The 21,767-nt window shown below is 49.1% G+C and overlaps 1 protein-coding gene across 1 annotated transcript in view; it reads right to left on the bottom strand.

The window, feature by feature from the left end:
• vps16 (VPS16 core subunit of CORVET and HOPS complexes) overlaps positions 1-21,767 on the bottom strand; it is a 43,517-nt gene that overhangs the window by 21,269 nt on the left and 481 nt on the right. Inside the window, exons 2-6 of the mRNA XM_041782354.1 lie at positions 21,527-21,762; positions 21,196-21,373; positions 7,840-7,971; positions 3,604-3,731; positions 3,441-3,476 (exon numbers count right to left, since the gene is read on the bottom strand). Of these exons, the coding sequence (XP_041638288.1) occupies positions 3,441-3,476; positions 3,604-3,731; positions 7,840-7,971; positions 21,196-21,373; positions 21,527-21,762 (710 nt within the window). The remainder of the gene's footprint in view (positions 1-3,440; positions 3,477-3,603; positions 3,732-7,839; positions 7,972-21,195; positions 21,374-21,526; positions 21,763-21,767) is intronic.

Raw genomic sequence — 21,767 nt, forward strand, 5'->3', positions numbered from 1 at the left:
ACTTGGCAGGACTGGACCTCCCCTCTTTAGGACGACTACAAAATGACACATTAAATGCCCCAATAACCAAAAAAGAGCTGGACTCTGCGAAAAATAAAATGAAAGCAAACAAAAGTCCAGGGAGTGATGGGTTCCCTAATGAATGGTACAAAATCTTTAGAGATGATTTGGCCCCAGCCCTATTGGAATCCCTAAATTGGACACTTAGTGGCAGTAGCCCCACCATCTTGGAAGGAGGCAGTGATATCTGTCCTCCCAAAGGAAGGAAAAAATAAAGAATACTGTGAATCCCATCACCCAATATCTATTTTAAACATAGATTATAAAATATTCACATCAATTATCTCTAAAAGACTTGAATACTTTCTCCCTGAGTTAATACATGAAGACCAGACAGGATTCATAAAAGGCCGTCAAACACAAGATAATATTAGACGTACTCTCCATGTCATAGAGCAGGTCAATAACCAAAATCTAAGTGCAGTTATAGTCAGTCTGGACGCTGAAAAGGCGTTTGACAGAGTCAGCTGGACTTTTCTCCATGGTGTGCTGGAGAGGCTTGGATTCAATAGTCAATTTGTTAGGTGCATTCAAGCCCTGTATAAAGACCCCACTGCTAGAATAAAGATCAATGGAGATCTGACAGAGAGCTTTAAGTTATACAGAGGAACACGTCAGGGTTGCTGCCTCTCCCCAGCTCTCTTTGCAACATATATAGAGCCACTGGCTGAAGCTATGAGACACAATAGGGAACTAAAGGGAATCACTATTGCAAAAGAAGAAAACATAATAGGACGTTTTGCAGATGACACTTTTCTTCAAGACCCAGACTCAACATTCCCTAAACTTATGACAACTTTGGAAGAATTTGGTTCGATCTCAGGTTATAAAGTCAATATCACAAAAACTCAGGTGCTCTCCTTTAATTACAAACCAAGTAAGACAATAAGACAGAATTTCAAACTAAATTGGGATACAGAATCAATTAGATATTTGGGGGTAACAATTACCCGGAATCTGGATGCAATCTTCAAAATCAATCACAATATGATAAATGATCAAATTAAAAAAGATATGATCAAATGGTCAAAGCTGGTCCTAGATTTTAGTGCGAGAATAGATACGGTGAAAATGAATGTGCTGCCAAGACTGTTATACTTATCTTTATCATCACCAGTTAGAATACCTGAAACTCCATTTAGAACGTGGGACAAACAAATATCAAGATTTATTTGGGCTGGAGCAAGACCTCGAGTGAAATTTAAAACACTTCAGCTGAATAAAGAAAATGGAGGCCTGGCTATTCCTATTCTCAAAAACTCTTATTATACAGCCCAAATGAGATATCTGGTGTACTGGTGCTCACCAGATTATCAGGCTAGATGGAAACACATCGAGCTAAACCTGGGTAAGAGCCATCCTCAGACAAGACTAGGTGAAAAGGAAGATCCAGATCCAAAGAGAAATAATTCTATCATAGAAGAATCATTGAAAATATGGTATGAGTTGGTTAAAAAACACAAGATGGAGGGAGAATGTAGGCTGTTAATCTGGCCCGCCCTGTCTCCCAGGTTCGGGCCAGGCAGGATTGACAGTACCTTTGTAGGGTGGAAAGAAAGAGGCATGACAGCTATGTGTACACTTATAGAGGGAGGATCCTTTAAGACCTTTGAGAAGTTGAAGCAAGAGTTTGGTCTGGAGAACAAAGACAGGTTCAGATATTTTCAGTTGAGAGATCTTTATGAGACAGATATCAAAAGAGGGATACTACAGTGGGATAATAAGGTGGTAAAGGTGTTTACAGATGCATACAAACAAACCCCCACTAAAATTGTATCCAAACTATATAATGGCCTACAAAACCACATGGGACATGACACATTCTACATTAAATCAAAATGGGAAAAAGAAATGAATGTTGTGCTGTCAGAGGATGACTGGCAAACAATCTGCATAACCCAGCAGACCACTACTAGTTCAAAGGGATGGAGACAATTTGGTTGGAAAAATGTAATCCGATTTTTAACACACCACATATTAAATCTAAACAAAGTGACATACAACAACATTGCTGGAGGAAATGTGGCCATACATTTGCCAGTCATTCTCATATCTTTTGGTCATGTAATAAAATTCAAACATTTTGGGAAGGAGTTATCCAGATCCTGGAAAAGATTTTTGCGACCGGGATACCAAGGGATCCTCGGGTGTTATACCTGGGCTTACCCCCAGGAAACTGCATCCCTAAAAAAGACATATATCTCTTCAAAATAATGATTCTCGCATGCAAAAAGGCCATAACGAGAAGCTGGCTGAAAAGTGACCCTCCAGGAACAGCCCAGTGGCCCACAATTATAGAGGAAATATACTCTATGGAAAAACTGACACACCTTCTGAAATTTAAAATAAAAACCTTTGATCTTGTTGGGACAGATGGTTTCAATACAAGAGAAAGGTGGAACCATTGCAGCTGGACTGAGAACCTTGAATAATGACAGTATGGTATGGCGGTATGACTATATCACCCCCCCATCCCCTTTTGTTTTGTTTTTTTGGTTTGTTTTTTTGGTAATGTCATTTTAAATGTATTTGTTGTTGTTTGCTATTTTGTAAAATTGAATAAAAATTGAAAAATAAAAAGTAAAAAAAAATAAAAATAAGGACATCTCTAAAGGCAGAGGATGGAATGTTTTAAACATCAAATAAGGACATCTTCAAAGGCAGAGGATGGAATGTTTTAAACATTAAATAAGGACATCTTCAAAGGCAGAGGATGGAATGTTTTAAACATTAAATAAGGACATCTTCAAAGGCAGAGGATGGAATGTTTTAAACATTAAATAAGGACATCTTCAAAGGCAGAGGATGGAATGTTTTAAACATTAAATAAGGACATCTTCAAAGGCAGAGGATGGAATGTTTTAAACATTAAATAAGGACATCTTCAAAGGCAGAGGATGGAATGTTTTAAACATTAAATAAGGACATCTTCAAAGGCAGAGGATGGAATGTTTTAAACATCAAATAAGGACATCTTCAAAGGCAGAGGATGGAATGTTTTAAACATTAAATAAGGACATCTTCAAAGGCAGAGGATGGAATGTTTTAAACATTAAATAAGGACATCTTCAAAGGCAGAGGATGGAATGTTTTAAACATTAAATAAGGACATCTTCAAAGGCAGAGGATGGAATGTTTTAAACATCAAATAAGGATATCTTCAAAGGCAGAGGATGGAATGTTTTAAACATTAAATAAGGACATCTTCAAAGGCAGAGGATGGAATGTTTTAAACATTAAATAAGGACATCTTCAAAGGCAGAGGATGGAATGTTTTAAACATCAAATAAGGACATCTTCAAAGGCTGAGGATGGAATGTTTTCATAATGATTACAGTTACAGAGGAGCCAGTTTAACCATCATAGCGGAGTGTACTCACCTGTCAATCAGCACCTGCAGAGTCATCTGTTTGAATCTGAGCGACGTGTTAAGGCAACTAAATGAAAAAGTCTGAAATAAAGTTTGACTTGACATGTGATGGGTCAAATTAACTACTATATTAACTACATGGATATACAGGATGCACCAGGAGGTGAGGATACTGTGTGTGTGTGAGCGGCAGCCCAACGGCACTCTCTCTGACGGCGTTCAGGACGCGGAGCTCTCTGCAGGTCGACACAAAGACATCTGGACTGAAGTCTGTGAGGAAGCACTTCCCAAAGGACGCCGCCTGGATGTGAAACATGGAGCTGTTACACCTGAGAACACCTGAAATCTACTTGTGGACCAAGGTCCATGCCAGAAGACCATCAAATCTAGAGAAACTTGAGTAACTGGCCTAAGAAGAGTGGACTGGGAGACAATCTCAGACAAATACAACTAACAACTGCCGGATGTGATCCAGCGAAGAGGACACACAACTGGATACTGGTATCAGGAAAGTCATCATTCAGACCCAAGTAGTTCTAAAGAAGGTCATCATTCAGACCCTGGTAGTTCTAAAGAAGGTCATCATTCAGACCCTGGTAGTTCTAAAGAAGGTCATCATTCAGACCCTGGTAGTTCTAAAGGAAGTCATCATTCAGACCCTGGTAGTTCTAAAGGAAGTCATCATTCAGACCCTGGTAGTTGTAAAGGTGGTCATCATTCAGACCCTGGTAGTTCTAAAGGAAGTCATCATTCATCATCTTCAAAATAATGATTCATCAAAGATGCAAAAAGGTCATCATTCAGACCCTGGTAGTTGTAAAAAGGACTCATCATTCAGACCCAGTAGTGTAAAGGACAATGGTATAAGGAAGTCATCATTCAGACCCTTCTATGGAAAAGGAAGTCACCATTCTGGAAAGTTGTAATCATCATTCAGACCCTTTCAGATCTAATGTTTCATCAGACCCTGGTAGTTCTAAAGGAAGTCATCATTCAGACCCTGGTAGTTGTAAAGGATGTCATCATTCAGACCCTGGTAGTTTTAAAGGAAGTCATCATTCAGACCCTGGTAGTTCTAAAGGAGGTCATCATTCAGACCCTGGTAGTTCTAAAGGAAGTCATCATTCGGACCCTGGTGGTTCTAAAGGAGGTCATCATTCAGACCCTGGTATTTGTAAAGGTGGTCATCATTCAGACCCTGGTAGTTCCAAAGGAAGTCATCATTCAGACCCTGGTATTTCTAAAGGAGGTCATCATTCAGACCCTGGTAGTTCTAAAGGTGGTCATCATTCAGACCCTGGTAGTTCTAAAGGAGGTCATCATTCAGACCCTGGTAGTTCTAAAGGAGGTCATCATTCAGACCCTGGTAGTTCTAAAGGAAGTCATCATTAAATAAGGAAGTCATCATTCAGACCCTGGTAGTTGTAAAGGTCATCATTCAGACCTGGTAGTTCTAAAGGTCATCATTCAGACCCTGGTAGCTCTAAAGGAGGTCATCATTCAGACCCTGGCAGAGGACCTGGAATGTTTGTAAAGGTCATTAAATAAAGGAGGTCATCATTCAGACCCTGGAAGGATGGTCATCATTCAGATTCTAAAGGATGTCATCATTCAGACCCTGGTATTTCTAAAGGACGTCATCATTCAGACCCTGGTAGTTCTAAAGGTGGTCATCATTCAGACCCTGGTAGCTCTAAAGGAAGTCATCATTCAGACCCTGGTAGTTCTAAAGGAAGTCATCATTCAGACCCTGGTAGTTCTAAAGGATGTCATCATTCAGACCCTGGTATTTGTAAAGGTGGTCATCATTCAGACCCTGGTAGTTCTAAAGGATGTCATCATTCAGACCCTGGTAATTCTAAAGGAAGTCATCATTCAGACCCTGGTAGTTCTAAAGGAAATCATCATTCAGACCCTGGTATTTGTAAAGGTGGTCATCATTCAGACCCTGGTAGTTGTAAAGGTGGTCATCATTCAGACCCTGGTAGTTCTAAAGAAGGTCATCATTCAGACCCTGGTAGCTCTAAAGGAGGTCATCATTCAGACCCTGGTAGTTCTAAAGGAAGTCATCATTCAGACCCTGGTAGTTGTAAAGGTGGTCATCATTCAGACCCTGGTAGTTCTAAAGGAGGTCATCATTCAGACCCTGGTAGTTCTAAAGGAAGTCATCATTCAGACCCTGGTAATTCTAAAGGAGGTCATCATTCAGACCCTGGTAGTTCTAAAGGAAGTCATCATTCAGACCCTGGTAGTTCTAAAGGTGGTCATCATTCAGACCCTGGTAGCTCTAAAGGAAGTCATCATTCAGACCCTGGTAGTTCTAAAGGAAGTCATCATTCAGACCCTGGTAGTTCTAAAGGATGTCATCATTCAGACCCTGGTATTTGTAAAGGTGGTCATCATTCAGACCCTGGTAGTTCTAAAGGATGTCATCATTCAGACCCTGGTAATTCTAAAGGAAGTCATCATTCAGACCCTGGTAGTTCTAAAGGAAATCATCATTCAGACCCTGGTATTTGTAAAGGTGGTCATCATTCAGACCCTGGTAGTTGTAAAGGAAATCATCATTCAGACCCTGGTATTTGTAAAGGTGGTCATCATTCAGACCCTGGTAGTTCCAAAGGAAGTCATCATTCAGACCCTGGTAGTTCTAAAGGAAGTCATCATTCAGACCCTGGTAGTTCTAAAGGAAATCATCATTCAGACCCTGGTATTTGTAAAGGTGGTCATCATTCAGACCCTGGTAGTTCCAAAGGAAGTCATCATTCAGACCCTGGTAGTTCTAAAGGTGGTCATCATTCAGACCCTGGTAGTTCCAAAGGAAGTCATCATTCAGACCCTGGTAGTTCTAAAGGAAGTCATCATTCAGACCCTGGTAGTTCTAAAGGAAATCATCATTCAGACCCTGGTATTTGTAAAGGTGGTCATCATTCAGACCCTGGTAGTTCCAAAGGAAGTCATCATTCAGACCCTGGTAGTTCTAAAGGAGGTCATCATTCAGACCCTGGTAGTTCTAAAGGTGGTCATCATTCAGACCCTGGTAGTTCTAAAGGAGGTCATCATTCAGACCCTGGTAGTTCTAAAGGAGGTCATCATTCAGACCCTGTTAGTTGTAAAGGAAGTCATCATTCAGACCCTGGTAGCTCTAAAGGAAGTCATCATTCAGACCCTGGTAGTTGTAAAGGTGGTCATCATTCAGACCCTGGTAGTTCTAAAGGAGGTCATCATTCAGACCCTGGTAGCTCTAAAGGAGGTCATCATTCAGACCCTGGTAGTTCTAAAGGAAGTCATCATTCAGACCCTGGTAGTTGTAAAGGTGGTCATCATTCAGACCCTGGTAGTTCTAAAGGAGGTCATCATTCAGACCCTGGTAGTTGTAAAGGAAGTCATCATTCAGACCCTGGTAGTTGTAAAGGAAGTCATCATTCAGACCCTGGTAGTTCTAAAGGAAGTCATCATTCAGACCCTGGTAGTTCTAAAGGTGGTCATCATTCAGACCCTGGTAGCTCTAAAGGAAGTCATCATTCAGACCCTGGTAGTTGTAAAGGAAGTCATCATTCAGACCCTGGTAGTTCTAAAGGTGGTCATCATTCAGACCCTGGTAGCTCTAAAGGAAGTCATCATTCAGACCCTGGTAGTTGTAAAGGAAGTCATCATTCAGACCCTGGTAGCTCTAAAGGACATCATCATTCAGACCCTGATAGTTGTAAAGGTGGTCATCATTCAGACCCTGGTAGTTCTAAAGGAGGTCATCATTCAGACCCTGGTATTTCTAAAGGAGGTCATCATTCAGACCCTGGTAGTTCTAAAGGAAGTCATCATTCAGACCCTGGTAGTTGTAAAGGTGGTCATCATTCAGACCCTGGTAGTTCTAAAGGAGGTCATCATTCAGACCCTGGTAGTTCTAAAGGAAGTCATCATTCAGACCCTGGTAGTTGTAAAGGAAGTCATCATTCAGACCCTGGTAGTTCTAAAGGAAGTCATCATTCAGACCCTGGTAGTTGTAAAGGTGGTCATCATTCAGTCCCTGGTAGCTCTAAAGGAAGTCATCATTCAGACCCTGGTAGTTGTAAAGGAAGTCATCATTCAGACCCTGGTAGTTCTAAAGGTGGTCATCATTCAGAATGTGAAGAATGTCTGAGCTTCCCTGCAAACATTAAACATGCAGTGTGACAGTAAAGAGCTGTTTCGAGTCATGTTTTCAACTCTTTTGAGACGGGGGGGCTCATCATTCAGACCCTGGTACTAGAAAGGAGTAGTGGTTTTTCAGGTAACTTCTTTCTATGGATTAGAAAAACTGTAAACTAAGTTTAAGAGTTTGTCATCCTAACAAAAAGGTCAGGGACTTCTGGGTAACTGAGTCAAATATACCCTCAGTAGGGATGTCTATGTAATGGAATCAAACATACCCTGAGCAGGGACTTCTGGGTAATGGAGTCGTACTCGTGTCCTGCCGCCTCAACACACTGTGTCACTGCCTCTCCCAGCATGCTTTGCTCCTTTATTTCCCTCAGGTATTCATCAGCCTTCTGACTGGACTTCTGCAGAGACAGAGAGAGACTCATGATCAGTCAGAGAGACCCGTGATCAGTCAGAGAGACCCGTGATCAGTCAGAGAGACCCGTGATCAGTCAGAGAGACCCGTGATCAGTCAGACAGACCCGTGATCAGTCAGAGAGACCCGTGATCAGTCAGACAGACCCGTGATCAGTCAGACAGACCCTTGATCAGTCAGACAGACCCGTGATCAGTCAGAGAAGGTGGTCATCATTCAGACCCTGGTAGTTCTAAAGGAGGTCATCATTCAGACCCTGGTCAGTCTAGACAGGAGGTCATCAGTCAGACAGACCTGGTAGTTCTAAAGGAAGTCATCATTCAGACAGACCTGTGATCAGTCAGACAGGTGGTCATCATTCAGACCCTGGTAGTTCTAAAGGAGGTCATCATTCAGACCCTGGTAGTCAGTAAAGGAAGTCATCATTCAGACCCTGGTAGTTCTAAAGGAAGTCATCATTCAGACCCGTGATCAGTCTAAAGACCGTGATCATCATTCAGACCCGTGATCAGTCAGAAGAAGTCATCAGTCAGACCCGTGATCAGTCAAAGGAAGTCATCAGTCAGACCCGTGATCAGTCAGACAGGTGGTCATCAGTCAGACAGACCTGTGATCAGTCTAAAGGAAGACCCTTGATCATTCAGACAGTAGTTGATCAGTCAGACAGACCCGTGATCAGTCAGAAAAACCGTGATCAGTCAGAGAGACCTGTGATCAGTCAGAGAGACCGTGATCAGTCAGAGAGACCCGTGAACAGTCAGACAGACCGTGATCAGTCAGACAGACCCGTGATCAGTCAGAGAGACCCGTGACCATGTCAGACCCTGGTAGTTCTAAAGGATCAGTCAGACAGACCCGTGATCAGTCAAAGACCGTGATCAGTCAGACAGACCTGATCAGTCAGAGACCCAAGATCATTCAGACCCTGGTAGTTCTAGAGTCATCATTCAGACCCTGTGAAAAGTCAGAGAGAGTGATCAGTCAGACAGTCCTGGTAGTCAGGGGACCCGTGATCAGTCAGAGAGACCCGTGATCAGTCAGACAGACCGGTGATCAGTTCAGATCCGTGATCAGTCAGATGGACCCGTGATCAGTCAGACCTGGTGATCAGTCAGATGGAAGTCATCAGTTCAGACAGTCCGTGATCAGTCAGGGATGATCAGAGAGACCCGTGATCAGTCAGACAGACCCGTGATCAGTCAGATGGACCCGTGATCAGTCAGACAGTCCCGTGATCAGTCAGACGGACCCGTGATCAGTCAGAGAGACCCGTGATCAGTCAGACAGACCCGTGATCAGTCAGACAGTCCCGTGATCAGTCAGACAGACCCGTGATCAGTCAGACAGACCCAAGATCAGTCAGACAGACCCGTGATCAGTCAGACCCGTGATCAGTCAGAGAGACCCGTGATCAGTCAGACAGACCCGTGATCAGTCAGACCCGTGATCAGTCAGAGAGACCCGTGACCAGTCAGACAGTCCCGTGATCAGTCAGACAGACCCGTGATCAGTCAGACAGTCCCGTGATCAGTCAGAGAGACCCGTGACCAGTCAGACAGACCCATGATCAGTCAGAGAGACCCGTGATCAGTCAGACAGACCTGTGACCAGTCAGACAGACCCGTGATCAGTCAGAGAACCCTGTGACCAGTCAGACAGTCCCGTGATCAGTCAGACAGACCTGTGATCAGTCAGAGAGACCCGTGAACAGTCAGACAGACCCGTGAAAAGTCAGAGAGACCCGTGACCAGTCAGAGAGACCCGTGATCAGTCAGAGAGACCCGTGATCAGTCAGACAGACCCGTGACCAGTCAGACAGACCCGTGATCAGTCAGAGAGACCCGTGACCAGTCAGACAGTCCCGCGATCAGTCAGACAGACCCGTGATCAGTCAGAGAGACCCGTGATCAGTCAGACAGACCCGTGATCAGTCAGAGAGACCCGTGATCAGTCAGACAGACCCTTGATCAGTCAGATGGACCCGTGATCAGTCAGAGAGACCCGTGATCCAGTCAGACAGTCCGTGATCAGTCAGACGGACCCGTGATCAGTCAGACAGACCGTGATCAGTCAGACAGACCGTGATCAGTCAGACAGTCCGTGATCAGTCAGATGGACCCGTGATCAGTCAGGCAGTCCCGTGATCAGTCAGATGGACCCGTGATCAGTCAGACAGACCCGTGATCAGTCAGACAGACCCGTGATCAGTCAGAGAGACCCGTGATCAGTCAGACAGACCCGTGATCAGTCAGAGAGACCCGTGATCAGTCAGAGAGACCCGTGATCAGTCAGACAGACCCGTGATCAGTCAGAGAGACCAGTGATCAGTCAGAGAGACCCGTGATCAGTCAGACAGACCGGTGATCAGTCAGACAGACCGGTGATCAGTCAGACAGACCCGTGATCAGTCAGAGAGACCCGTGATCAGTCAGAGAGACCCGTGATCAGTCAGAGAGACCCGTGATCAGTCAGACAGACCCGTGAACAGTCAGAGAAACCTGTGAACAGTCAGAGAGACCCGTGATCAGTCAGACAGACCCGTGACCAGTCAGACAGACCCGTGATCAGTCAGAGAGACCCGTGACCAGTCAGACAGTCCCGCGATCAGTCAGACAGACCCGTGATCAGTCAGAGAGACCCGTGATCAGTCAGACAGACCCGTGATCAGTCAGAGAGACCCGTGATCAGTCAGACAGACCCTTGATCAGTCAGACAGACCCGTGAAAAGTCAGAGAGACCCGTGATCAGTCAGACAGTCCCGTGATCAGTCAGAGAGACCCGTGATCAGTCAGACAGACCCGTGATCAGTCAGACAGTCCCGTGATCAGTCAGATGGACCCGTGATCAGTCAGACAGTCCCGTGATCAGTCAGATGGACCCATGATCAGTCAGACAGTCCCGTGATCAGTCAGACGTACCCGTGATCAGTCAGAGAGACCCGTGATCAGTCAGACAGACCCGTGATCAGTCAGATGGACCCGTGATCAGTCAGACAGTCCCGTGATCAGTCAGACGGACCCGTGATCAGTCAGAGAGACCCGTGATCAGTCAGACAGACCCGTGATCAGTCAGACAGTCCCGTGATCAGTCAGACAGACCCGTGATCAGTCAGACAGACCCAAGATCAGTCAGACAGACCCGTGATCAGTCAGACAGACCCGTGATCAGTCAGACCCGTGATCAGTCAGAGAGACCCGTGATCAGTCAGAGAGACCCGTGATCAGTCAGAGAGACCCGTGATCAGTCAGACAGACCCGTGATCAGTCAGACAGACCCGTGATCAGTCAGACAGACCCGTGATCAGTCAGACAGACCCGTGATCAGTCAGACAGACCCGTGATCAGTCAGACAGACCCGTGATCAGTCAGACAGACCCGTGATCAGTCAGAGAGACCCGTGATCAGTCAGACAGACCCGTGACCAGTCAGACAGACCCGTGATCAGTCAGAGAACCCTGTGACCAGTCAGACAGTCCCGTGATCAGTCAGACAGACCCGTGATCAGTCAGAGAGACCCGTGAACAGTCAGACAGACCCGTGAAAAGTCAGAGAGACCCGTGACCAGTCAGAGAGACCCGTGATCAGTCAGAGAGACCCGTGATCAGTCAGACAGACCCGTGACCAGTCAGACAGACCCGTGATCAGTCAGAGAGACCCGTGATCAGTCAGACAGACCCGTGATCAGTCAGACAGTCCCGCGATCAGTCAGACAGACCCGTGATCAGTCAGAGAGACCCGTGATCAGTCAGACAGACCCGTGATCAGTCAGACAGACCCGTGATCAGTCAGAGAGACCCGTGACCAGTCAGACAGTCCCGCGATCAGTCAGACAGACCCGTGATCAGTCAGAGAGACCCGTGATCAGTCAGACAGACCCGTGATCAGTCAGAGAGACCCGTGATCAGTCAGACAGACCCTTGATCAGTCAGACAGACCCGTGAAAAGTCAGAGAGACCCGTGATCAGTCAGACAGTCCCGTGATCAGTCAGACGGACCCGTGATCAGTCAGAGAGACCCGTGATCAGTCAGACAGACCCGTGATCAGTCAGACAGTCCCGTGATCAGTCAGATGGACCCGTGATCAGTCAGACAGTCCCGTGATCAGTCAGATGGACCCGTGATCAGTCAGACAGTCCCGTGATCAGTCAGACGGACCCGTGATCAGTCAGAGAGACCCGTGATCAGTCAGACAGACCCGTGATCAGTCAGACAGTCCCGTGATCAGTCAGAGAGACCCGTGATCAGTCAGACAGACCCGTGATCAGTCAGACAGACCCGTGATCAGTCAGAGAGACCAGTGATCAGTCAGAGAGACCCGTGATCAGTCAGACAGACCGGTGATCAGTCAGACAGACCGGTGATCAGTCAGACAGACCCGTGATCAGTCAGAGAGACCCGTGATCAGTCAGACAGACCCGTGATCAGTCAGACAGACCCGTGAACAGTCAGAGAAACCTGTGAACAGTCAGACAGACCCGTGATCAGTCAGAGAGACCCGTGATCAGTCAGACAGACCCGTGACCAGTCAGACAGACCCGTGAACAGTCAGAGAGACCCGTGACCAGTCAGACCCGTGATCAGTCAGAAAGACCCGTGATCAGTCAGAGAGACCTGTGATCAGTCAGACAGACCCGTGATCAGTCAGACAGTCCCGTGATCAGTCAGACAGACCCGTGATCAGTCAGACAGACCCAAGACCAGTCAGACAGACCCGTGACCAGTCAGACAGACCCGTGATCAGTCAGAGAGACCTGTGATCAGTCAGACAGACCCGTGATCAGTCAGAGAGACCCGTGATCAGTCAGAGAGACCCGTGAACAGTCAGACAGACCCGTGATCAGTCAGAGAGACCCGTGATCAGTCAGACAGACCCGTGATCAGTCAGACAGACCCGTGATCAGTCAGACAGACCCGTGATCAGTCAGACAGACCCGTGATCAGTCAGACAGACCCGTGATCAGTCAGACCCGTGATCAGTCAGAGAGACCCGTGATCAGTCAGACAGACCCGTGATCAGTCAGAGAGACCCGTGAACAGTCAGACAGACCCGTGATCAGTCAGAGAGACCCGTGATCAGTCAGAGAGACCCGTGATCAGTCAGACAGACCCGTGATCAGTCAGACAGACCCGTGATCAGTCAGACAGACCCGTGATCAGTCAGAGAGACCCGTGATCAGTCAGACAGTCCCGTGATCAGTCAGACGGACCCGTGATCAGTCAGAGAGACCCGTGATCAGTCAGACAGACCCGTGATGACCCGTGATCAGTCAGACAGACCCGTGATCAGTCAGACGGACCTGTGATCAGTCAGACAGACCCGTGCTCAGTCAGACAGTCCCGTGATCAGTCAGACAGACCCGTGATCAGTCAGAGAGACCTGTGATCAGTCAGAGAGACCCTTGATTAGACGGACCCGTGATCAGTCAGAGAGACCCGTGATCAGTCAGACGGACCTGTGATCAGTCAGAGAGACCTGTGATCAGTCAGAGAGACCCTTGATCAGTCAGACGGACCCGTGATCAGTCAGAGAGACCCGTGATCAGTCAGAGAGACCCGTGATCAGTCAGAAAGACCCGTGATCAGTCAGAGAGACCTGTGATCAGTCAGAGAGACCCAAGATCAGTCAGACAGACCCGTGATCAGTCAGACAGACCCGTGATCAGTCAGACAGACCCGTGATCAGTCAGACCCGTGATCAGTCAGAGAGACCCGTGATCAGTCAGAGAGACCCGTGATCAGTCAGACAGACCCGTGACCAGTCAGACAGACCCGTGATCAGTCAGACAGACCCTCGAACAGTCAAAGAGACCCATGATCAGTCAGAGAGACCCGTGATCAGTCAGAGAGACCCGTGATCAGTCAGACAGACCCGTGATCAGTCAGACAGACCCGTGATCAGTCAGACAGTCCCGTGATCAGTCAGAGAGACCCGTGACCAGTCAGACAGACCCGTGATCAGTCAGAGAGACCCGTGATCAGTCAGACAGACCCGTGATCAGTCAGACAGACCCGTGATCAGTCAGACAGACCCGTGATCAGTCAGACAGACCCGTGATCAGTCAGACCAGTGATCAGTCAGAGAGACCCGTGATCAGTCAGAGAGACCCGTGATCAGTCAGAGAGACCTGTGAACAGTCAGACAGACCCGTGATCAGTCAGACAGACCCGTGAACAGTCAGACAGACCCGTGACCAGTCAGACAGTCCCGTGATCAGTCAGACAGACCCACGAACAGTCAAAGAGACCCATGATCAGTCAGAGAGACCCGTGATCAGTCAGAGAGACCCGTGACCAGTCAGACAGACCCGTGATCAGTCAGAGAGACCCGTGATCAGTCAGACAGACCCGTGATCAGTCAGAGAGACCCGTGATCAGTCAGAGAGACCCGTGATCAGTCAGAGAGACCCATGATCAGTCAGACCCGTGATCAGTCAGAGAGACCCGTGATCAGTCAGACAGACCCGTGATCAGTCAGACAGTCCCGTGATCAGTCAGAGAGACCCGTGATCAATCAGAGAGACCCGTGATCAGTCAGACAGTCCCGTGATCAGTCAGACAGTCCCGTGATCAGTCAGACAGACCCGTGATCAGTCAGAGAGACCCGTGATCAGTCAGACAGACCCGTGATCAGTCAGAGAGACCCGTGATCAATCAGAGAGACCCGTGATCAGTCAGACAGACCCGTGATCAGTCAGACAGTCCCGTGATCAGTCAGACAGACCCGTGATCAGTCAGAGAGACCCTGGATCAGTCAGAGAGACCGGTGATCAATCAGAGAGACCCGTGATCAGTCAGACAGACCCGTGCTTAGACGGACCCGTGATCAGTCAGAGAGACCCGTGATCAGTCAGACGGACCTGTGATCAGTCAGAGAGACCCGTGATCAGTCCCAGAGACCCATGATCAGTCAGAGAGACCCGTGATCAGTCAGAGAGACCTGTGATCAGTCAGAGAGACCCGTGATTAGACGGACCCGTGATCAGTCAGAGAGACCCGTGATCAGTCAGAGAGACCCGTGATCGGTCAGACGGACCCGTGATCAGTCAGACAGACCCGTGACCAGTCAGACGGACCCGTGATCAGTCAGACGGACCCGTGATCAGTCAGACAGACCCGTGATCAGTCAGACCCGTGATCAGTCAGAGAGACCCGTGATCAGTCAGAGAGACCCGTGATCAGTCAGAGAGACCTGTGAATAGTCAGACAGACCCGTGATCAGTCAGACAGACCCGTGAACAGTCAGACAGACCCGTGACCAGTCAGACAGTCCCGTGATCAGTCAGACAGACCCGTGATCAGTCAGACAGTCCCGTGATCAGTCAGAGAGACCCGTGACCAGTCAGACAGACCCGTGATCAGTCAGAGAGACCCGTGATCAGTCAGACAGACCCGTGACCAGTCAGAGAGACCCGTGATCAGTCAGACAGACCTGTGACCAGTCAGACAGTCCCGTGATCAGTCAGACAGACCCGTGATCAGTCAGAGAGACCCGTGAACAGTCAGACAGACCCGTGAAAAGTCAGAGAGACCCGTGACCAGTCAGAGAGACCCGTGATCAGTCAGAGAGACCCGTGATCAGTCAGACAGACCCGTGATCAGTCAGACAGACCCGTGATCAGTCAGAGAGACCCGTGATCAGTCAGACAGACCCGTGATCAGTCAGACAGACCCGTGATCAGTCAGACAGACCCGTGATCAGTCAGAGAGACCCGTGATCAGTCAGACAGACCCGTGATCAGTCAGAGAGACCCGTGATCAGTCAGACAGACCCGTGATCAGTCAGACAGACCCGTGATCAGTCAGACAGACCCGTGATCAGTCAGAGAGACCCGTGATCAGTCAGACAGACCCGTGATCAGTCAGAGAGACCCGTGATCAGTCAGACAGACCCTTGATCAGTCAGACAGACCCGTGAAAAGTCAGAGAGACCCGTGACCAGTCAGACAGTCCCGTGATCAGTCAGACGGACCCGTGATCAGTCAGAGAGACCCGTGATCAGTCAGACAGACCCGTGATCAGTCAGACAGACCCGTGATCAGTCAGATGGACCCGTGATCAGTCAGACAGTCCCGTGATCAGTCAGATGGACCCGTGATCAGTCAGACAGTCCCGTGATCAGTCAGACGGACCCGTGATCAGTCAGAGAGACCCGTGATCAGTCAGACAGACCCGTGATCAGTCAGACAGTCCCGTGATCAGTCAGAGAGACCCGTGATCAGTCAGAGAGACCCGTGATCAGTCAGACAGACCCGTGATCAGTCAGAGAGACCAGTGATCAGTCAGAGAGACCCGTGATCAGTCAGACAGACCGGTGATCAGTCAGACAGACCGGTGATCAGTCAGACAGACCCGTGATCAGTCAGAGAGACCCGTGATCAGTCAGACAGACCCGTGATCAGTCAGACAGACCCGTGAACAGTCAGAGAAACCTGTGAACAGTCAGACAGACCCGTGATCAGTCAGAGAGACCCGTGATCAGTCAGACAGACCCGTGACCAGTCAGACAGACCCGTGAACAGTCAGAGAGACCCGTGACCAGTCAGACCCGTGATCAGTCAGAAAGAGCCGTGATCAGTCAGAGAGACCTGTGATCAGTCAGAAAGACCCGTGACCAGTCAGAGAGACCTGTGATCAGTCAGAGAGACCCGTGATCAGTCAGACAGACCCAAGATCAGTCAGACAGACCGGTGATCAGTCAGACAGACCCGTGATCAGTCAGACAGACCCGTGACCAGTCAGACAGACCCGTGATCAGTCAGAGAGACCCGTGATCAGTCAGACAGACCCGTGATCAGTCAGACAGACCCGTTATGAGTCAGAGAGACCCGTGATCAGTCAGACAGACCCGTGATCAGTCAGACAGACCCGTGATCAGTCAGACAGACCCGTGATCAGTCAGAGAGACCCGTGATCAGTCAGACCCGTGATCAGTCAGAGAGACCCGTGATCAGTCAGAGAGACCCGTGATCAGTCACACAGACCCGTGATCAGTCAGAGAGACCCGTGATCAGTCAGACCCGTGATCAGTCACAGAGACCCGTGATCAGTCAGAGAGACCCGTGATCAGTCAGACAGACCCGTGATCAGCCAGACAGTCCCGTGATCAGTCAGACAGACCCGTGATCAGTCAGAGAGACCCGTGATCAGTCAGACAGTCCCGTGATCAGTCAGACAGACCCGTGATCAGTCAGAGAGACCCTGGATCAGTCAGAGAGACCGGTGATCAGTCAGAGAGACCCGTGATCAGTCAGACAGACCCGTGATTAGACGGACCCGTGATCAGTCAGAGAGACTCGTGATCAGTCAGACGGACCTGTGATCAGTCAGAGAGACCCGTGATCAGTCCCAGAGACCCATGATCAGTCAGAGAGACCCGTGATCAGTCAGAGAGACCTGTGATCAGTCAGAGAGACCCGTGATTAGACGGACCCGTGATCAGTCAGAGAGACCCGTGATCAGTCAGACGGACCTGTGATCAGTCAGAGAGACCTGTGATCAGTCAGAGAGACCCGTGATCGGTCAGACGGACCCGTGATCAGTCAGAGAGACCCGTGATCAGTCAGAAAAACCCAAGATCAGTCAGAAAGACCCGTGATCAGTCAGAGAGACCTGTGATCAGTCAGAGAGACCCAAGATCAGTCAGACAGACCCGTGATCAGTCAGACAGACCCGTGATCAGTCAGACAGACCCGTGATCAGTCAGACCCGTGATCAGTCAGAGAGACCCGTGATCAGTCAGAGAGACCCGTGATCAGTCAGACAGACCCGTGACCAGTCAGACAGTCCCGTGATCAGTCAGACAGACCCACGAACAGTCAAAGAGACCCATGATCAGTCAGAGAGACCCGTGATCAGTCAGAGAGACCCGTGATCAGTCAGACAGACCCGTGATCAGTCAGACAGTCCCGTGATCAGTCAGACAGTCCCGTGATCAGTCAGAGAGACCCGTGACCAGTCAGACAGACCCGTGATCAGTCAGAGAGACCCGTGATCAGTCAGACAGACCCGTGATCAGTCAGACAGACCCGTGATCAGTCAGACAGACCCGTGATCAGTCAGACAGACCCGTGATCAGTCAGACCAGTGATCAGTCAGAGAGACCCGTGATCAGTCAGAGAGACCCGTGATCAGTCAGAGAGACCTGTGAACAGTCAGACAGACCCGTGATCAGTCAGACAGACCCGTGAACAGTCAGACAGACCCGTGACCAGTCAGACAGTCCCGTGATCAGTCAGACAGACCCACAAACAGTCAAAGAGACCCATGATCAGTCAGAGAGACCCGTGATCAGTCAGAGAGACCCGTGACCAGTCAGACAGACCCGTGATCAGTCAGAGAGACCTGTGATCAGTCAGACAGACCCGTGATCAGTCAGAGAGACCCGTGATCAGTCAGAGAGACCCGTGATCAGTCAGAGAGACCCGTGATCAGTCAGAGAGACCTGTGAACAGTCAGACAGACCCGTGATCAGTCAGACAGACCCTTGATCAGTCAGACAGACCCGTGAACAGTCAGACAGACCCGTGATCAGTCAGACAGACCCGTGATCAGTCAGACAGTCCCGTGATCAGTCAGACGGACCCGTGATCAGTCAGAGAGACCCGTGATCAGTCAGACAGACCCGTGATCAGTCAGACAGACCCGTGATCAGTCAGACAGACCCGTGATCAGTCAGACCCGTGATCAGTCAGAGAGACCCGTGATCAGTCAGAGAGACCCGTGATCAGTCAGAGAGACCCGTGAACAGTCAGACAGACCCGTGATCAGTCAGACAGTCCGGTGATCAGTCAGACAGACCCGTGACCAGTCAGACAGACCCGTGACCAGTCAGAGAGACCCGTGACCAGTCAGACCCGTGATCAGTCAGAGAGACCCGTGATCAGTCAGAGAGACCTGTGATCAGTCAGAAAAACCCAAGATCAGTCAGAAAGACCCGTGATCAGTCAGAGAGACCTGTGATCAGTCAGAGAGACCCGTGATCAGTCAGAGAGACCTGTGATCAGTCAGAAAAACCCAAGATCAGTCAGAAAGACCCGTGACCAGTCAGAGAGACCCGTGATCAGTCAGAGAGACCCGTGATCAGTCAGACAGACCCAAGATCAGTCAGACAGACCCAAGATCAGTCAGACAGACCCGTGACCAGTCAGAGAGACCCGTGATCAGTCAGAGAGACCCGTGATCAGTCAGACAGACCCATGATCAGTCAGACAGACCCGTTATCAGTCAGAGAGACCCGTGATCAGTCAGACAGACCCGTGATCAGTCAGACAGACCCGTGATCAGTCAGAGAGACCCGTGATCAGTCACACAGACCCATGATCAGTCAGAGAGACCCGTGATCAGTCAGAGAGACCCGTGATCAGTCAGAGAGACCCATGATCAGTCAGACCCGTGATCAGTCAGAGAGACCCGTGATCAGTCAGACAGACCCGTGATCAGTCAGACAGTCCCGTGATCAGTCAGAGAGACCCGTGATCAATCAGAGAGACCCGTGATCAGTCAGACAGACCCGTGATCAGTCAGACAGTCCCGTGATCAGTCAGACAGACCCGTGATCAGTCAGAGAGACCCGTGATCAGTCAGACAGACCCGTGATCAGTCAGAGAGACCCGTGATCAATCAGAGAGACCCGTGATCAGTCAGACAGACCCGTGATCAGTCAGACAGTCCCGTGATCAGTCAGACAGACCCGTGATCAGTCAGAGAGACCCTGGATCAGTCAGAGAGACCGGTGATCAATCAGAGAGACCCGTGATCAGTCAGACAGACCCGTGATTAGACGGACCCGTGATCAGTCAGAGAGACCCGTGATCAGTCAGACGGACCTGTGATCAGTCAGAGAGACCCGTGATCAGTCCCAGAGACCCATGATCAGTCAGAGAGACCCGTGATCAGTCAGAGAGACCTGTGATCAGTCAGAGAGACCCGTGATTAGACGGACCCGTGATCAGTCAGAGAGACCCGTGATCAGTCAGAGAGACCCGTGATCGGTCAGACGGACCCGTGATCAGTCAGACAGACCCGTGACCAGTCAGACGGACCCGTGATCAGTCAGACGGACCCGTGATCAGTCAGAGAGACCCGTGATCAGTCAGAGAGACCCGTGATCAGTCAGACGGACCCGTGATCAGTCAGACAGACCCGTGATCAGTCAAAGAGACCCGTGAGCAGAAAGACAGACCCGTGATCAGTCAGACGGACCCGTGATCAGTCAGAGAGACCCGTGATCAGTCAGACAGACCCGTGATCAGTCAGAGAGACCCGTGATCAGTCAGAGAGACCCGTGATCAGTCAGAGAGACCCGTGATCAGTCAGATAGACCCGTGATCAGTCAGAGAGACCTGTGATCAGTCAGAGGGGCCCGTGAACAGTCAGAAAGACCCGTGATCAGTCAGAGAGACCTGTGATCAGTCAGACAGACCCGTGATCAGTCAGACAGACCCGTGATCAGTCAGAGAGACCCGTGATTAGACGGACCCGTGATCAGTCAGAGAGACCCGTGATCAGTCAGACCCATTATCAGTCAGAGAGACCCGTAATCAGTCAGAGAGACCTGTGATCAGTCAGAGAGACCCGTGATCAGTCAGAGAGACCCGTGATCAGTCAGACCCATGATCAGTCAGAGAGACCCGTGATCAGTCAGAGAGACCCGTGATCAGTCAGAGAGACCCGTGATCAGTCAGACCCATGATCAGTCAGAGAGACCCGTGATCAGTCAGAGACCCGTGATCAGTCAGACGGACCCGTGACCAGTCAGACAGACCCGTGATCAGTCAGACAGACCCGTGATCAGTCAGACGGACCCGTGATCAGTCAGAGAGATCCGTGATCAGTCAGACAGACCCGCGATCAGTCAGAGAGACCCGTGATCAGTCAGAGAGACCCGTGATCAGTCAGAGAGACCCGTGATCAGATGGACCTGTCACCAGTCAGAGAGACCCGTGATCAGTCAGACAGACCCGTGATCAGTCAGAGAGACCCGTGATCAGTCAGACAGACCCGTGATCAGTCAGACCCGTGATCAGTCAGAGAGACTCATGATCATTCAGAGACCCATGATCAGTCAGACGGACTAGTGATCAGAGAGACCCATGATCAGTCAGATGGACCCGTGATCAGTCAGAGAGACCCGTGATCAGTCAGAGAGACCCGTGATCAGTCAGAGAGACCCGTGATCAGTCAGACGGACCCGCGATCAGTCAGAAACCTACCTCGTACTCACGGTGAGCCTCCAGTAGCAGCGCTCCAGGGGCCATGGAGGCAATCTTGAAAATTTCCTGACAGACCAGAGGAACCTCTTGGAGAAGCTCCTGATTGGTGGAGCTGATAATTCGGACTCCATCAAGTTCTCCAACCAGTACACATGGATCCTCTACAGGGAACCTGAGGCTAGGGTCAAAGGAAAACCATTTGAACTGGTTTAGGTCTGGTTTTAAATGGATTTGGACCTAGATTTATATGGTTTGGATCTGGTTTAAAATGGTCTGGATCTGTTTGGTACAGGTCTGGATCTGATGTAACTGGTCTGGATCTCTTTGTAACTGGTTCAGAAATGATTTTTTATTGGTCTGGATCTGTTTGTTACTGGTCTGGATCTGTTTGTAACTGGTCTGGATCTGTTTGGTACTGGTCAGAGATGATTTGTTATTGGTCTGGATCTGTTTGGTACTGGTTTGGATCTGTTTGGTACTGGTCAGAGATGATTTGTTATTGGTTTGGATCTGTTTGGTTCTGGTCTGGATCTGTTTGGTACTGGTCTGGATCTGTTTGGTACTGGTCTGGA

This window comes from Cheilinus undulatus, linkage group 24 (assembly GCF_018320785.1).
Source record: "Cheilinus undulatus linkage group 24, ASM1832078v1, whole genome shotgun sequence".
NCBI classification, from domain to species: Eukaryota; Metazoa; Chordata; class Actinopteri; order Labriformes; family Labridae; genus Cheilinus; species Cheilinus undulatus.